We start from the raw sequence: 15931 nt of genomic DNA on the forward strand, positions 1-15931 counted from the left end.
CTCTCTCTCTCTCTCTCCCTCTCACACACACAAATCACATACAAAATTTTGCAATGTTTTTACCCTAAAATGTAGGCAACACTTTTTCGTTCAGTTGCTGCTAAAGAAATGCTAGTTAAATATTTTCTTTTGTTTCCTACCACCGACCCAAATGTATTCTAGCAATGTTACATTTCCATGAACAAACTACATATTTGTTGTTTTTGTCTGTCTGTGTTCATTCGATCGATTTCGGTTTGAAATATTTAAATTTGATCACCAAAGTAAAATGAAAATTTCCAAAACGAATGATTTTGTACACACATTTTTTATTATTTTGCATGACGTACATATATATGTATTTATGTATGTATGTAACGAATTCTGTATTAAATTGTAATTTTTGTATTTTTGTTCCCCACACACCGCCCCACCCGCCCCGCTCCGCTTTTGGTTAATAAGCTTCCCACGCCCTGCCGAAGTGACAAAAAGTAGGTCGCACCTATAAGCAATTTTGATTGTCATTGAAGGGTCTTAACTTAATGCATATATTTTCATTTGCATAATTATCTACATACACAAATGTACATAATGAATGGAAAATTCATTGGAAATTTATTTAAGCGCCGCAAAGTAGGCAACATTTATGATGATCTCTTCACATTTTTGCATAATTTTATAGATTACGTTTGATTGTTGCTGGCAGCAGAGGGCTTGATTAAAAAATCACCCGATGTAATGTAATAATAAATACGTTTATTGCCTTTACTTTGAAATATTGCAAACGGGCTTGAATTTCCTTGCTTTCCACATCGGAACAGTTTTTGGTTTTGGTTTCCTGTTCCTGCAGGCCTTCCATAGTTGATTGGAATGATTCCTGCGTGTATTCTCTCCCAGCTATTCGAATAAGCATTAACTTATTCCATCTGAGTATAGAAAACTGTAAAAGAACTGCAGGACCACAAAATCTTCGGTCTACCGAATGGAATTTGCAGAAACTTTGATTGTTTGTAGCTTTTTTTTGTTTTATTGTTTTTTATTAGTTTTTCCATCTTTATCAAATTGGATTTGTTATAATTTTGTACCAGCAGCAAATGTTGTGACATTATAAAGTTTTAAAGTCACATTGTAAATACACACACGCACACACACACACACACACTCACTTTTATACCTATTCACAGAAGAAATCATCCAATCACCAATGCTCCACCCACCACAATTTTCAAGTGGCAATTAATTTTTTTTTTTATATATACGTATGCGGATATCGTGCAAATGTGCACACATACACACATACAAACATACATTTTTGTGTGTGTGTGTGTTTCGATACATTTATATCAAATGTAGGCAACAAAAAACCCAAAAAAAAAAACAACAACAAGACAAATGTAACAAAACAAACAATGAACAACATCTACAAAAACAACAACAATATCAACAATAACAGTAACAATTAACAACAACAACAACAACAACAATAAAATGCAGAGCAACAAACAACAATATAAAAGATATCAAAATAGATATACAAAAATATCTATATATATATTCAATATATATATACAAACAATATTGTTTTTGTTTTTCCAATTTATCATTTCTTCAATTTATTTTTAAGTTGAGACCAAATTAAAAATGAATAATAAAAACAACAAATTGGCAGCCAAGCGAACCAAATCGAAATAAGTATAAATAGTAAACCAAAAACGAAAAGCAAATAAGAAAACAATTACATTACAAATTACAAATTACAATAACAATAACAATTACAATTACAATTAAACTTACAATTACAATTACAATTACAAAAAACAAAAAATCATACCGGGAAACAAATTTTTTGTTTACAGGATACCTGAAGTGTACAGAGTTCGAGTCCGAGTTAACTCGTAAGATAAAATGATTTATTTTCTCCCTCCCCCCTTCTAACTAACACACACACACACACACCACACACACAGCTAGATAACGATACGAACACACCTACACTTAAACACTCACACACACACACAAACACAGACACGCACTCTTGCAATACTTACTACTTAAAACACTTAAGAATCTATGGATCTATATTGCATACACCTTAGACAGACACACACACACTCACACATACATATACATATACAGAACATATATAATCTTTCAATCTATATAGTAAAACTGCAAAAACTAAATAACTGAATCTTTATGAAGCTCTCTAGCTATTCGCTCTATACAAATATTGATTATTCTGGCCTGTCCGCTTTCAAATCACTTTTAACCGTTTAATCAGACTAATAGATCCAATATCCGATAACAAGCTCTGCCGATTATCGAAGATAAAAGATGAACCGATATATATGAAAATGTAAAATTTGATACCTAATTGCCACTAGAAATCTATTGAAATGGAATCGAAACATAAATTCAAAGGCAATTTCCACACATTTATTACAAAAAAGGCAAATCATTCTCTTTGTTTCGTCTTCGAAACGACTGATGTAACTGGTTACAACATTAATATCATATCGAAAATACAATTTTGATGATATCTTATCAATAACGTCATGATGAAATATATAATTTATATGTTAAAACAATTCAGCAAGATAACAACATCCATTTAACTTTATACTATGATCCATGTTTTGTCTTCCTATCGAAGATGTAGGCAATTATATCGATAACACAGATCTTGTTATCAATTTATTGTATGAATATTGAACACACTTAACGAAAACTAATCGATAACAAAGATCATGATAACGAGAAGTTATATAAATAATCAATACATCTGAGAAAGAACTATCGAAAAACCCAGTTTGTTTGATCTACTACTAGATCTCTTTTCCTTCTTCCTTTTCTTGCTCTGTCCAAACACTCTCACACAAAAAGGAAACCACACGAAACCCAACAACAATTAACATTAGTTTATTAGATCCACACAGATATTCCAACTATATAAATGTGCATAAACTATATAAATTAGATGAACATTTTCTAATTAGTCGAAACTATTTAGCTCTATTTTTCTGTCTATCTCTCTCTCTCTCCCTCTCTTTCTCTCTATTTGATGTATCTGTTATTTGAAAATATATGAATATATATATAAATATACAATATATAAGTCATTCTAATTATGAACTAAGAACTAAACAACAAAATTTAACTTAAAATAACAATTTAAAGCTAGCATTTATACTAGTTTAAACAAAGAACAACATTATTAAAACATTAAAAAAGAAATTCTCAACAAAAGAGAATATTTGTTTCTGCCTAGAGCTTTTTTTGTACCTGTCCTTGTTGTCTCTCTCTCTCTCTCTCTCTCTGTCTCTCTCTGTCTTTATCTCACTCTCTCTCACCACTTTAAAGAAACTAAACACAACTGTACCGAAGTCTTTACGTGTTTTTAGTTATCTTTTCTCACTCACACTCACACACACACACACCAAACATACACTTAACATACTGTTAAGACTATTTAGTAGATGTTTTGTGTTTGTACCCAAAAACAAAGAAAACAAAACCAAAATACTATATATACAAAACTAAGTTTAAATAGAAAACTTCATTGTTTCAGTTACTTCCCTTGCTATTTACAACTACTTCCTACTTGTTGTTGTATTCTCGGTGTGTGAGTTTTGTCGTTACCTGCCACCTCACCCACTTGGAACCAATCTACATACTTGTAACTTTGCACAGAAATATTTACAGTTTTCCCCTTTTTCCGTTTTTATTTCTCTCATTTTGTTGCATTTCCTTTGTTTTCTGTTCCGTTTCGTTTGCCAATTGAGGTAAGATTCTCGTTCCGTTACATGATGTCCCAGGCCCAGGTTAAGCCAAAATAACTACACACACAAGATAAACACAAGAGTACAACAAAACTTACTTAGATGACCCCTGAACCCAAGACTTGAAGTCATTAAATAGACGCTAAAGTACATCATTTGTTTGTCAGATCTATTGAGATGACCAAATGGGACTGAAAACCACGAATCACATGTCGTATGCGTGATATTGTGCGGGTTGTCTCATTAGATGCGATAATACAATAATAATATATTCGTTTAAAGTTCATCTGTAGAAATAGAAATTATTCTAAACAGTCTAGAAAGATGACACGATATATTCCTTAATTTAAAGTTGAAGATTCTTTAACAAATTGAACCATCAAACAGCAAAACAGAATGTTTTTTCCTTACACCCTATATACATGCACACACACACACACACACACACACACAAACACTGGCACTAGAAGTTTTATTTACCTTATATGGTTTATGCATACATACATACATAATATATATATATATATGTGTGTGTGTGTATATCTTTTGTAAGCTCAACCCCTCTTTTGCAGGAAAAACCATCAGTTTCTATTGCAAAGGTATTTAAAGCTGCCCCCTTTTCCAACCTCCTAGCCCGCCATCCCAGTCCCATTTCCCAGTCCCAGTCTCTCTCCCAGCCATCCGTCTGCTCCCTATCAACCAACTCGAATTTGAATCCGTACTCTCAAAACTCTTTTCACTCACACAACAACCAAGTACATACATACCTACATACATAAATACATATACATACACACATTCATTCAAGCAGAGTGAAAATTGTTTCAAAAACAACAGAATTTGAACAAAATCTGCTTGTGGTTTCACAAACACACACACACACATACACACCCTCTCACACACGCATATGTGACGGTGATTAAGGTGTCGATCTGTTGAAATTGAACACAGCTTATAGACATTTCATAAAAGTTCGAAAATCGCAAATATAAGAAACCTTTTTATCTATCCATAAATGATGAAATTATTTCAATCAAATGCCTATTTGAAAGTGCCTCCTTTAAACAATAGAATACGTTTGAAGGATACAATATAGTCATCACATTTCTGTTTAATCAGATCGAATGCAGGAGAATTAAAAACTTCGGCACGGCCACAACGAAAAAATTTAAATTTGCCTGGCCCCATTTACCTTTTGTGTTGAGTCTTTGACTCGAATTTACATTATTTTTACTATTCAGCCTTTTAGTTTCATTCTTAACTAACCAAACCAAAGCAAACTACATACTCTGGTGCAGTTGTGTCTCTGTGTCGTAATGTGAGTCTGCCTTTTGACTGTACTTACGCTCTCGTTATCGTTATCGCTCTTGCTCTTGCTCTTGCTGTCAATCGCTGTCTATCACTCGCTGCTTTGAACTCACTCGCTCACTCGTTCACTTGCTCACGCTCACGCTCTCTCGCTCTTACTCTAACTAGCCTTATAACTATGTATATGTTTGTCACACTGTACTTATATCTCCCTATCTCTATCAAACTATATTTGTCCATTTCTCTAACTTTTAAGCATTGGTCAAATTTATCGTTAGTTTAGTTCATTTTCTTTTTGGTTTTCCCTTCGATTGGCTGTCTCTTTTCTCTCTCTTTTCCAAATTATTAGCACCCTTACCCACCTGAAATGAAAAAAAAATGAACCGAAAACAAAACAAAAAAAAAAAAACTTTGTTTAAATCAAAAAGAAAATTGATTTATTTTTTCAAATTTTTCTTTAAGTAAATATTGAAATTGTCCTTGTATGTAAATGTTTAAAATACGCATAAACTACATACTTTATATATATATATACATATATATGTACATATACGTATATATATATGTATATATAATTAACTGAATATTTTTATAAAATCGTATTAATAATTGTAATCTCTCGTTCTTTTTCTTACTGTATCTTTCTTTCTCTATGTCTCTCTACATTGATTCTATGAACTTTTCCGCTGTTTTCCGACATTTTCTTTCGAAAATAATTTTGTAATATCTATCTAGTTTGTCGCAATATTATGAGTTCTCCAAGGATCAGGATTATATATGCTCGACACCAAATGACTCTGGAATGCATCTGTGCGGAAATTTTCCACCCTATCGAATCGGTTCGCTTGTCTGTAATGGTAAGTAAATGGTACCCCCTCCCAAAAAACCCCATATCTATTCCACTTCTATCTCGTCTTCTTTGTCGTCCTCATTATGCGAATGGGGGCGAAGCGCAGAGAAAAGAAGAGCCTTGAAGAGAAAAGCGAAAAGCTAATGAAGTGCAAATTACTCGCACTCGGAGGCAATCAAATTTGATAGCATTTTTAATTGCTTTTGCACTTGGTTTAATGACTGAAAGCTGAAACAATCACAATTATAAAACTGTATAGCAATTTTCCATCTTTTCCCCCTCTGCCATCTAACCGTAACTCAATGCGAATCTCAATCTCAACCACCGCATCACAGACGAAGCCAAACTCTTCGACTTCAACGAGCCAACAAACACATCGTGCGTCAATTGGAATCAGTATTATACAACATGCCAGCCGAGCTTTGAGAACCCATTTCAGGGCACCATTTCATTTGACAACATCGGCATGGCCTGGGTGGCCATTTTCCTGGTGAGTTGCCAATTAGCTTTCAACTTTGTTAAACAAATATCAACACAGCGATACAACGATACAACGACAACAAGCCAACAATGACAACAATGCCAACAGCTGCTAAGTTGCATGTTAATTTGGTGTCAACTGCGGTCCGCGTCCTGACACATTTTCCTGTTGGCCCAACAAAAGCAAAGCATTTGCGAGTTACGGATTTGCATAAATAACTAATCCATACTTTAATTGAATTAGCAGAGATAGTCAGTCAGTTTAGATACTTCAAGGAGATCTAAATGATAGACGATGATGTATGTATGTGTAAGAGCAAAATGTTGTATCCTAATCACACCCTCCAAGGACAAACGGTTGTGAAATGCATTTTGGATCGATGGCGAAGAAATAGTCGATTTAATAGATCATAAGCTCCTTGCCCATGCCAGGGCAAGCAACTAACATTCTCTTCTTGGATATGCCAATTACTTAGCCATGTCAAATGAACCGTTAATCATAATGCAAACAGACGAAGGGGCTAAGGCGGACAGGAGCGGTTGTGTGAATTGGAGAATTGCATAACAAGTGCTTCGAAATTATTCAGAGAGCGCTCCTGTTTACAATTAGATTGCATTCAATGCGAATCACGTATACGTGACGTGGTAAAAAACACCAAAAGGGCGAAACAGCGTAAAAAGGGAAACAGGCTAATTGCCAACAATGAAACGCAACGCAACCCAACGCAGCGTGGCATACGAACACATAAATACATATACATATACTCTAATTACGTTGAAATAATGCCCGTTTTTTTCCCCCTTTTCATATATATGTATGTATGTGTATATATATTTGGATTTGCAGGTCATCTCACTGGAGGGCTGGACGGACATAATGTATTACGTGCAGGATGCGCACAGCTTTTGGGATTGGATCTACTTTGTGCTGTTGATTGTGGTAAGCCTAACTGCCAGACTGGCAGTTTGCCCGGCATCACTTTGATCTTGAATTGAATATGCAAACCGAGTTTTCGGAGGCCTGCCCCAAAAATTGGGGCACGACTCACTCTGCCTGCTGCCCGCTGCCAGCTGCCTGCCTCCCTATGTGGAGAGAAACAGTTTGGGCTAAGCTTTCACGCTGTGTTGAGGCAATTTCGGCCAATATAAATAAGTAAATTTAAAAGTGGAACCCACACACACACCCCCTACATTATAGACTTTTGAATTAAACTTCAAGTCATCAAAGCTAATAGCCAAGCTGTCATCTAGAGTCTTAACCGTATAAGCCCCTTTTTCACTCATCTCGTGCAGGGTATACAGCATTTGGGGTACTCAAATTGTATAGACCAATGATGCAGACGATGACCCAGAGGTGTCGACAGTCGAGTCCTTTAGTCATCGCTAGTCTCATCCAGTCTGTTGTCATATGCCAACTCGTTGTCAGGTGTCCTTGGACTAATTAAAAGCCTTTAAGTGCACACACACAGAAAATTTCATTATTTATGTTTGAAGTTTTCACTAGTTCCTTCTCTCTCTCTCTCTCTCTTTCTGGTTCCCTTTCTCTTTCACTCTCTTTCTGTCTGTACCTTTTTTGCTGTTCATTTCATGTGCAAAATGATTTCACTCTACCAAGAGCAACAACTTTTCCTATGCAAATAGTTTTCAGTCTGTGCCAGACTTTTTCATCTCTTTTCATACACTCTCTCTCTCTCTCTCTCTCTCTCTCTTTATCTCTGTCCCCCTCTATAGCCCATCATAGATTTGAATGCTAGGAAATTGCATATTTATGCTTTATGTGTGTGCGTGTGTGTGTGTGTGTGTTACGAAATTAGAAACATTCTTCTTTGTTTTGTTGCAAAATAAGTAACTCTATGAATTTTTTAATTTAAAGTTGAGCAAATTTGTCTTTAGTCGATTTCGAATGCAAATGGAATATTGACCATGTTTATATATCTTTTGCCATTATTATTGTGTAATTAGAAGAGAATAAATGTATAAGGAACGGAGCTTCAAAATTACAGCTTAAATTGAAAACTAAAATGCATAATAAAAACAACTTATATTAGACCCACAAATCAGCTATACTGATGTCTATGTACTAGGGCGAAACAATTTGATTAGACACCTCAAAACAATGACATCGTTCGTAGGATTTCGATTCTGCGAAGAATTCTAGGAAGGTGCGAGACAGACTTAAAAGTCTCACCTCAACAAGCAAATGAAATAGAATATTCACAGAAAACAATTTAAACTTTTATTTGTGTTTCACTTCATACTTTTAGAGATCTATTAAAACCCACCTGAACAATATTCTAGTCTAACACACAATCACATAGATGGGACAAGCGCTAGCCTAGTCTTGGAACCCCAGAGAACTTCGCCAAAAACCCGAACGTTCGTACTTTTACTGAGAGCCTAGCATGGGAAAGAGGGCCACGAGAGCTACGAAAATAATTTACTCTGGCACAGACTACAGAACACTCGTGTACACTCGTCGGTACATGCTCAGGCTTCGTACTGTGTGTGTGACGTGATCACCGACAAAAATTGAATTTCCCAAAATAAGATGATGATCAAGAATATTATAATTTATGGGGTCGAAAACCTCTCTTCTCTGTCTTTTGTGTATTTGAAAATTCGACTATTTTGACCTTTATTGAAAGAAAGAGTATAGAAATTTCCGGTTTGGAGTTTTGCCAATCTCAATTGTTGTGCATAAAAAAAGATCAAATTGATGAATTGGCTCGACAAATACTTTTTAATTACTTTCTTAATCTATACTTCCTGTCTGGCTTGTTCTTTTTTAACAGATTGGCTCGTTTTTCATGATCAATTTGTGCCTCGTTGTCATCGCCACACAATTCTCCGAGACAAAGAAACGTGAAATGGAGCGAATGAGACAGGAACGGGCCAGATATACATCCACCTCAACATTGGCCAGCAGTACAAACAACTCGGAACCGGCGACATGCTATGCGGAAATCGTGAAATACATAGCCCATCTCTGGCGACGCTTCAAAAGACGAATGTTAAAGAAGTACAGATTATATAAGTATGCTGCTTGTACCCTTATGATTTCATTCAATTATGTTTTACGTTTCATAGTTCTTGTTTGATTTTAAGTATAATCCACCAACCAACCAACTAACCAATCAACCAATCAACCAACTACTACCACCACAATCAACTAACCAATCAATCAACAAACTAACCAACATTTACAACTGTTAATCAGTCTCACTTAAGGAGGCTTTAGGGAGTTTCTTGTCGTAATCCAAAGGTTGAAAATGGCCTAAACTAAAAAGACACGAGCTGGGAGTTCACTGAACACATACTCTTGGCTAAACGAAAACTATTTTTAATTTTATATAGTCTACAAATTCCCTCATAGATCCATACATAACTAAATGTTGGTAATGCTAAATATCGTAACTGTTCCCATAGAAATTCAAGCTGTTTTGGAATTCCACCAAGAGCTATTGAGACAGGTGACCACATGGGACTCATGTTTAAGTCTTCAGTGAATGATTTCTGAACTGAAATCTTCGAGAATTTAAAAGTTTCAACAGAAAGAAAGTTGCTTATAGAAAAATTCACGAATAACTCATTTAAGTCAAGTGACTCTATAAAGAACTCACTTAATAATTGTTTCAAATTACAGACATTAACAATGAAATTCAAGTAGCTACAATTCTTTTGAGTTGTACAAAATATAGGTACTTATACCCGAAATCAACCAAGTTTAAATACTTGTTATCGAATTTCAAAATCAATGCATTCCAACATTATGAATGTATGTATCAGAGAGAGAAAGAGTGAAAGAGCGATAGAGAGAGAGAGAGAGAGTGTATGTGTGTGTGTGCAAATATTTTATGATTTTCGTCGCCATTCTGCCCCAAAAAGTAGACTACACTTTTTTGCAACAGTCGTCATTTGAGTTGCTTAAACGCTCAATCCACATAACCACCCGTGCCTGATCCCTCTCTCTCCCTCTCTCTTACACTCTCTGTTTCGCTTACCACTTTTGCCCCTCATTCCTGCCCAGTCTAAACTCATTCACATTTGATTTCGCTGCATTTTATTTATGATACTTGAGTTTCCGTCTGTTGGTAGTTTCTCCATTTATTTGTTTTCCAATATACACATGTATTTTGTGTTTCTTTTGCTTTTCTTGTGCTTTTTTGCTTCTTTCATTTGTTTCGCTTTTGATTTATTAAAAATTCATTTAGCATGCATTTGACGCTGGTCACGTACGTCACATTCATACATACATACATACATTCATTTCGTTTTGCCCCATTTTTCAAAATTTGTATATTTCATTTTGTTTCGTCTTGTTTTGTTTTGTTTTTAGTTTTCATTTCGCTTACAGTTGTCAACTTTTGGGTTTTGCATTTTTCATAGGTTTCTGTTTTTTCCCTTTCCCCTGTTTGTTTTGTATAGTTTTTCAATTATTTGAACTGTGCATCTGAAAGAGAAGACAAAAAAGAAAGAAAAGCAATACAAATTGTTAGTACATAACTATAGATTAGCAAAAGTTTAGTGTAGTTAGTTGTGGTTCGCTCCCAGAGCATGTCTGTGCCTAGACTGGGACCAATTAGAGTGAAATGAGTAGGCAAATGCAACTGGCTAATGCCAAGAGAAGCGATGGGCATGCTGGAAGCAGAGCAAATGGCTTAGATGTTAGCAATTAGGTCTGAAGGAAGAACCTATCAGAACTTATCAGATATCAAATTTGTCATTGTCAGTCACTTGATTTCAGTGATTTCAATGAGTCCTACACTCTTCTCCATTTACGGTGGGAACATGAATTTTATACATTTGACTTACATTACTTATATCCCAACGAATGTATTATGCAAATATGATAGATAGTGGATAGATAGTTCTACCTCTCCATGTATTTCTGTTCATTTGAATCATTTTGCAATGATTTGTGTTGTATTGTTGTCGTTTCAACTTGGTAATTTGCGTTGTTCATTTGATTGAATTATGTAATTGTTGTCTAATTGTTAAGCACAGTCACATACACACACACACAGATACACACACATACGGCACAATACATATAGATACATAAAAAGATAGACAAATATGCACTAGTCCCGCATCCCTGCCCAATATGATACATGCCTCCCCCCACCTAACATTCCACAAAACAAAGAACACGATGTTGTCAATCAGACTTAAATGTGTGTGTGTGTGAAAAAGAGACAGACATATAGATAGATACATAGATATGAGCGATGATTCAATGAAACTAGATTCACTAATGAAAATGTTATTTCTGCTCACCTCCCTCTCCACCACCACCAAAACAAAACCCATCCACAGATATCAGCGTCAACAGCGCAAAGAGGGACTTTTGCCCAATGCCGATAATCTGACCTTTTCGCCATCACGCATCAAATGCCATCATCCAAAGTGCCCTAAGTACAGTGCGCGTAAGCCGTCCAGCATACAGGATCAGATGATAACTGTTATGGTGCCCCTGAATTCCAACAATAACAATAACAACAATAACAACAGCAATGGCAATGGCAGCACCAGCAATGGCAACAATGCGCCCAGCTGCACCACAGTAGCCCTGGTCAATGGGATCAATGGCAGTGCGGCAAGTGTAACGATGGGCCCAATGCAGGGACAACAGCAACAGCATTCCTCATCCGAAAACACCGAGCAATCAATGGGCGGCGAAGGCTCTGGCCTGGGGCCACGTCAATCCTCCCTAAAGAAGTCCCATCACAGTCACAACCTGCAGCAATTGAAACCGGAGGGCAGTGCTGCCGAACAGAAGACAATTCTATTGAAATTTCCCCAACAGGTTATCGATTCGGAGCAACTGATGGTGAGTTCATTTGCAAGATATAACTCATCCAAGACATCCTCACATACATCCTCACATACATACATATGTAAATATTAGGAATAGATACAAAATACTTACAATTAGATACAAGGCCAACTAAACTAGAAAATTGAATTCAAAACAACCCAGACCAACAAAACGAACAACAACATTATCCGAACCAATTCGAAACAGTAAAGCCCCACTAAAACATACATACATATATGTATTTTGCTCCATACTGTTAGGCAATACTAACTAACTCAAACTAATCTATCGTATTTCTCCAATTGTTAATTCCTAATAATCTAAATAAAAATGTATGTACTTTTCTTGTAGCTGCAGTTGGGAAATTTGGGCAAGGTACTGGAAAATGTTCTTAAAAATGAAAACTCTATAATCAAACATACAAACATACAGTATACCTATCCTATCCAGATATATCTAATGTTTATAGTGACAAAAGCAAAACTGACTAAATATTAAGTTCAAAAATATTTGTAAAGTGTAAGGCGAACTATAAAAAATAATTTGGTCTGAAATTGAACGAAATATCAATAGCGCCTAGGATCGATATCAGAATCGGTTTTTATTCCCATTGGCCCCATTCACAAAGTTCTTTTTTATGCTAAATATATGTATTTTATGGAATGGCAACGAAAACATAGCTCGAAAAAGTGAATAACGAATAGAAATGCAAAATTTATTGAAACTTTTCATCTGTTTTTATGAAATTCATGAAATTAATTAGAAAATACGAAAATCAAGTTTCAAAACTATGGGCAAACGGTCTCAGTTTTGATTCGGAAACAAGATCTAATAGTTAACCACAGTCTTCATATAATAGTGACAATTGTTGAGTAAGGAATAACAAGATCAATCAATCAAAGGGAATCATTCGTATTTAGAAGAAGTCTTTGTTAAATAAGTTGGTCAACAAGATGTATTGCCGTTACTATATAGAATTTAATAATAACTAATTGGCTAACCTGATCTATGTACATATATCTGCAATATAGAAAAACCTAAAAAAACGATGAAAAAGAATCAACCACAAGCAAAATAGACAACCAGACTAAAGTCAAATGGTCAATCGAAACACATACATATGTTTAAATGCAAAAGACTAACAAGATCTCCATTCAATCCGTACACACAGAGTCATCCCTGCACATCGGGCTTTCTCAGTCCACCCACATCGGCCAGTCGACGTCCCTCGGTGATGTTCAATGAATATGTTTTACTTCACACACCGCCGGCATTGAGCAATGATGGGCCAAGTGGTTCATCGGCTGGCTCAACAGCCGCTGGAGTGATGCCGGCAGCAGGATCAGTGGGGGCAAGTATTAATCTTAATGGAGGCGGCGGTGCCGGCGGTGGAAGCTCTGCCAGTGTCGGATCAATTGATAAAAACAATCACAATATATTTTCCACGGAGAAAATGACACAGGCGGGCGACGGCAGCATTTGGCAGGTAGTTTTCATCGTATACATAATAATTTGGTGGCGTATACTTGATTTTTTATTGTGTTTTGTAGGTAAATCTACCGCAAACCATCGGCACCATTGCCAATGCCTATACAGATTGCTCCGAACTGGGCATACACGATGCTATGACTTGTCAAGAGCTTTTGGCATTTTCTGTGGCCTTCTCAGCAGCCCTGCCAACGGGTCAGAGTACCCTGGAATCGTTCTACACATCGCTTGCCCGCTGCGATCCACACACAGCGGAGGCTCTCAAGCAGCAAGTGGAGCAAGCAGCCTCACCCAAGCCACCCTCCATTGTCACTGCCACAACGACAGGTGCAACAACGACAACCACGGCGGCGGCAGCAGCAGCCGCCTCGTCCGTGGCCGTTTCATCCAACGAAACGCCCCAAGTTGCAGTTGTGGCTGATGTTGCAACCCATCACGCCACCAGCAACACTAACACTACAAATGCGGCAAATCGTCGCAGCAAAGACCATCATCATCATCACAACAACAATAACAATAGCCAAAGTCGCAATAATAACAATGGACACGGACAGGGACAGGGACAAGGGCAGAGCCATCATCGCTCCCGTGGAGGAGGTGGCGGTAGCGGTGGTCATGCATCGGCTGCCGCCACGGCTGTTGCCCCCATCACGGGCAACTATATGGAAGACTATGCCTGCTGCTATGATCTCTATCAGAACGCGCTCTCCCCTCTCGACGATCGCCAGCGTCAGAGATCGCCGGCCATGCGGTGTCTAATTGCTGTCTATCGCTGCTTATCGCGAGTCTGCAGCTGGATAAGACGCTACATCCGACGATTGGTCGAACACAAGTACTTCCAGCAGGGCATACTGCTCGCCATATTGATCAACACCCTGTCCATGGGCATAGAGTATCACGACCAACCCGCCGAGCTAACAGCAATTGTGGAAACCAGCAATGTTGTCTTCTCCGGCATCTTTGCCGTCGAAATGCTACTCAAGGTGGTAGCCGAAGGTCCGTTCCGGTATATAGCCAACGGCTTCAATGTATTTGATGGCATCATTGTCATACTCAGGTAGGTCGTTATATTGGTCGCAAACTCAAATTTATTAACTATCACAGAAATTCAAAATGTAAAACTATCTATAATTGAGATTGCTCAGGCTTAGCAATCTCAACCGGTTCAGCCAAAGTAGCAGAAGTTCCTGCAGTCTCTGCAGCCTCTGCATTAACTGTCGGCTCTTGAGTTACCAAATTAACTGAATCTATAGAATTGTACGAATATGTGTCATCTGTTGAATCAGGTGCGGTAGGAGCGGCGTCTCCTGCTGCTCCTTCATTACCAGCTTCTGGCAAGGCATTTCCAGAGTTTGCCTCCCTAATTGTCGCAAGTTCACAACGTCTGGCCTCCAATATCCGCTTCTTTTGGTATCGAGCTCGGCAATAATCACAACAACCGGGCTCTGGTGTATCGTCAGGTAGTGTTGGGTCACAATCGTTCGAACCAGGCCAGACTGTTTCCACCAACTTCCTAATGTCCATTGTCTGCCGATCTTCAGTGCTCAAAAAACCCCTTTCGCGTAAGATTGCTTTCCTTGCATTCGCACATGCGAATCTTCTGCCCTCGGTACTCTTTGTGCTGGGGCTGAAGCGTACGTGTGTGTTGACTGGACGCCTGCGCGTTTTGTTGGACAGGATTCCCCTGCGTCGCTTGAAAATGTTGCGGAAGAAGCGTAAGCCGGCCCAGAATAGACTCGTCATTGTATTGGATTCTCCCTACAAAACAATCGAAAAATGTAAAGGGATAATCAGGAATAAAATTTTTTTTTTATAGGAATGCCAAATTGTATAATATTTTTGGTGGAAAAATGTTTTGTTTTTCGTAATTTTGTACACAGAGCTAGAGATATGTGTGCGTAGACGAGTAGAAATGTTTTTACTGAGAATGCTTAGGCCATTTGTGCAGTACCTTGACAAAATCAGAAGTCATGGACTACTTTGATCGAACCATATTCGAGAAAGTTTAAATCGGAAATTTGAAATTCTAGACATTTTAAAACAAGGTATAACATATGAATTTGTACATGTTCGTTAATGGAGTGTGATTGTGTATATAATTATATATGTACATATATAATGAATGGTAAGAAAATGGGAAATGTCATTCGAAGGACCTTCTCAATAGCTGTTTGTAGGTATTTAAAGTTGTTTCTAGCCACTACAACTTTTAGAAACTTTATGCTTAAA

At 37.2% G+C, this 15931-nt stretch overlaps 1 protein-coding gene across 1 annotated transcript in view; it reads left to right on the forward strand.

Moving 5' to 3' along the window:
* The window catches only part of Ca-alpha1T (Ca[2+]-channel protein alpha[[1]] subunit T), a 94660-nt gene that overhangs the window by 55220 nt on the left and 23509 nt on the right, over positions 1-15931 (forward strand). The window contains 9 exon segments of the mRNA XM_068298824.1: positions 1836-1874; positions 5802-5923; positions 6252-6406; positions 7244-7336; positions 9189-9430; positions 11713-12226; positions 12566-12589; positions 13386-13700; positions 13765-14759. Coding sequence (XP_068154925.1) covers positions 1836-1874; positions 5802-5923; positions 6252-6406; positions 7244-7336; positions 9189-9430; positions 11713-12226; positions 12566-12589; positions 13386-13700; positions 13765-14759 — 2499 coding nt within the window.

This window comes from Drosophila tropicalis, unplaced genomic scaffold (assembly GCF_018151085.1).
Source record: "Drosophila tropicalis isolate 14030-0801.00 unplaced genomic scaffold, ASM1815108v1 contig_867, whole genome shotgun sequence".
NCBI classification, from domain to species: domain Eukaryota; kingdom Metazoa; phylum Arthropoda; class Insecta; order Diptera; family Drosophilidae; genus Drosophila; species Drosophila tropicalis.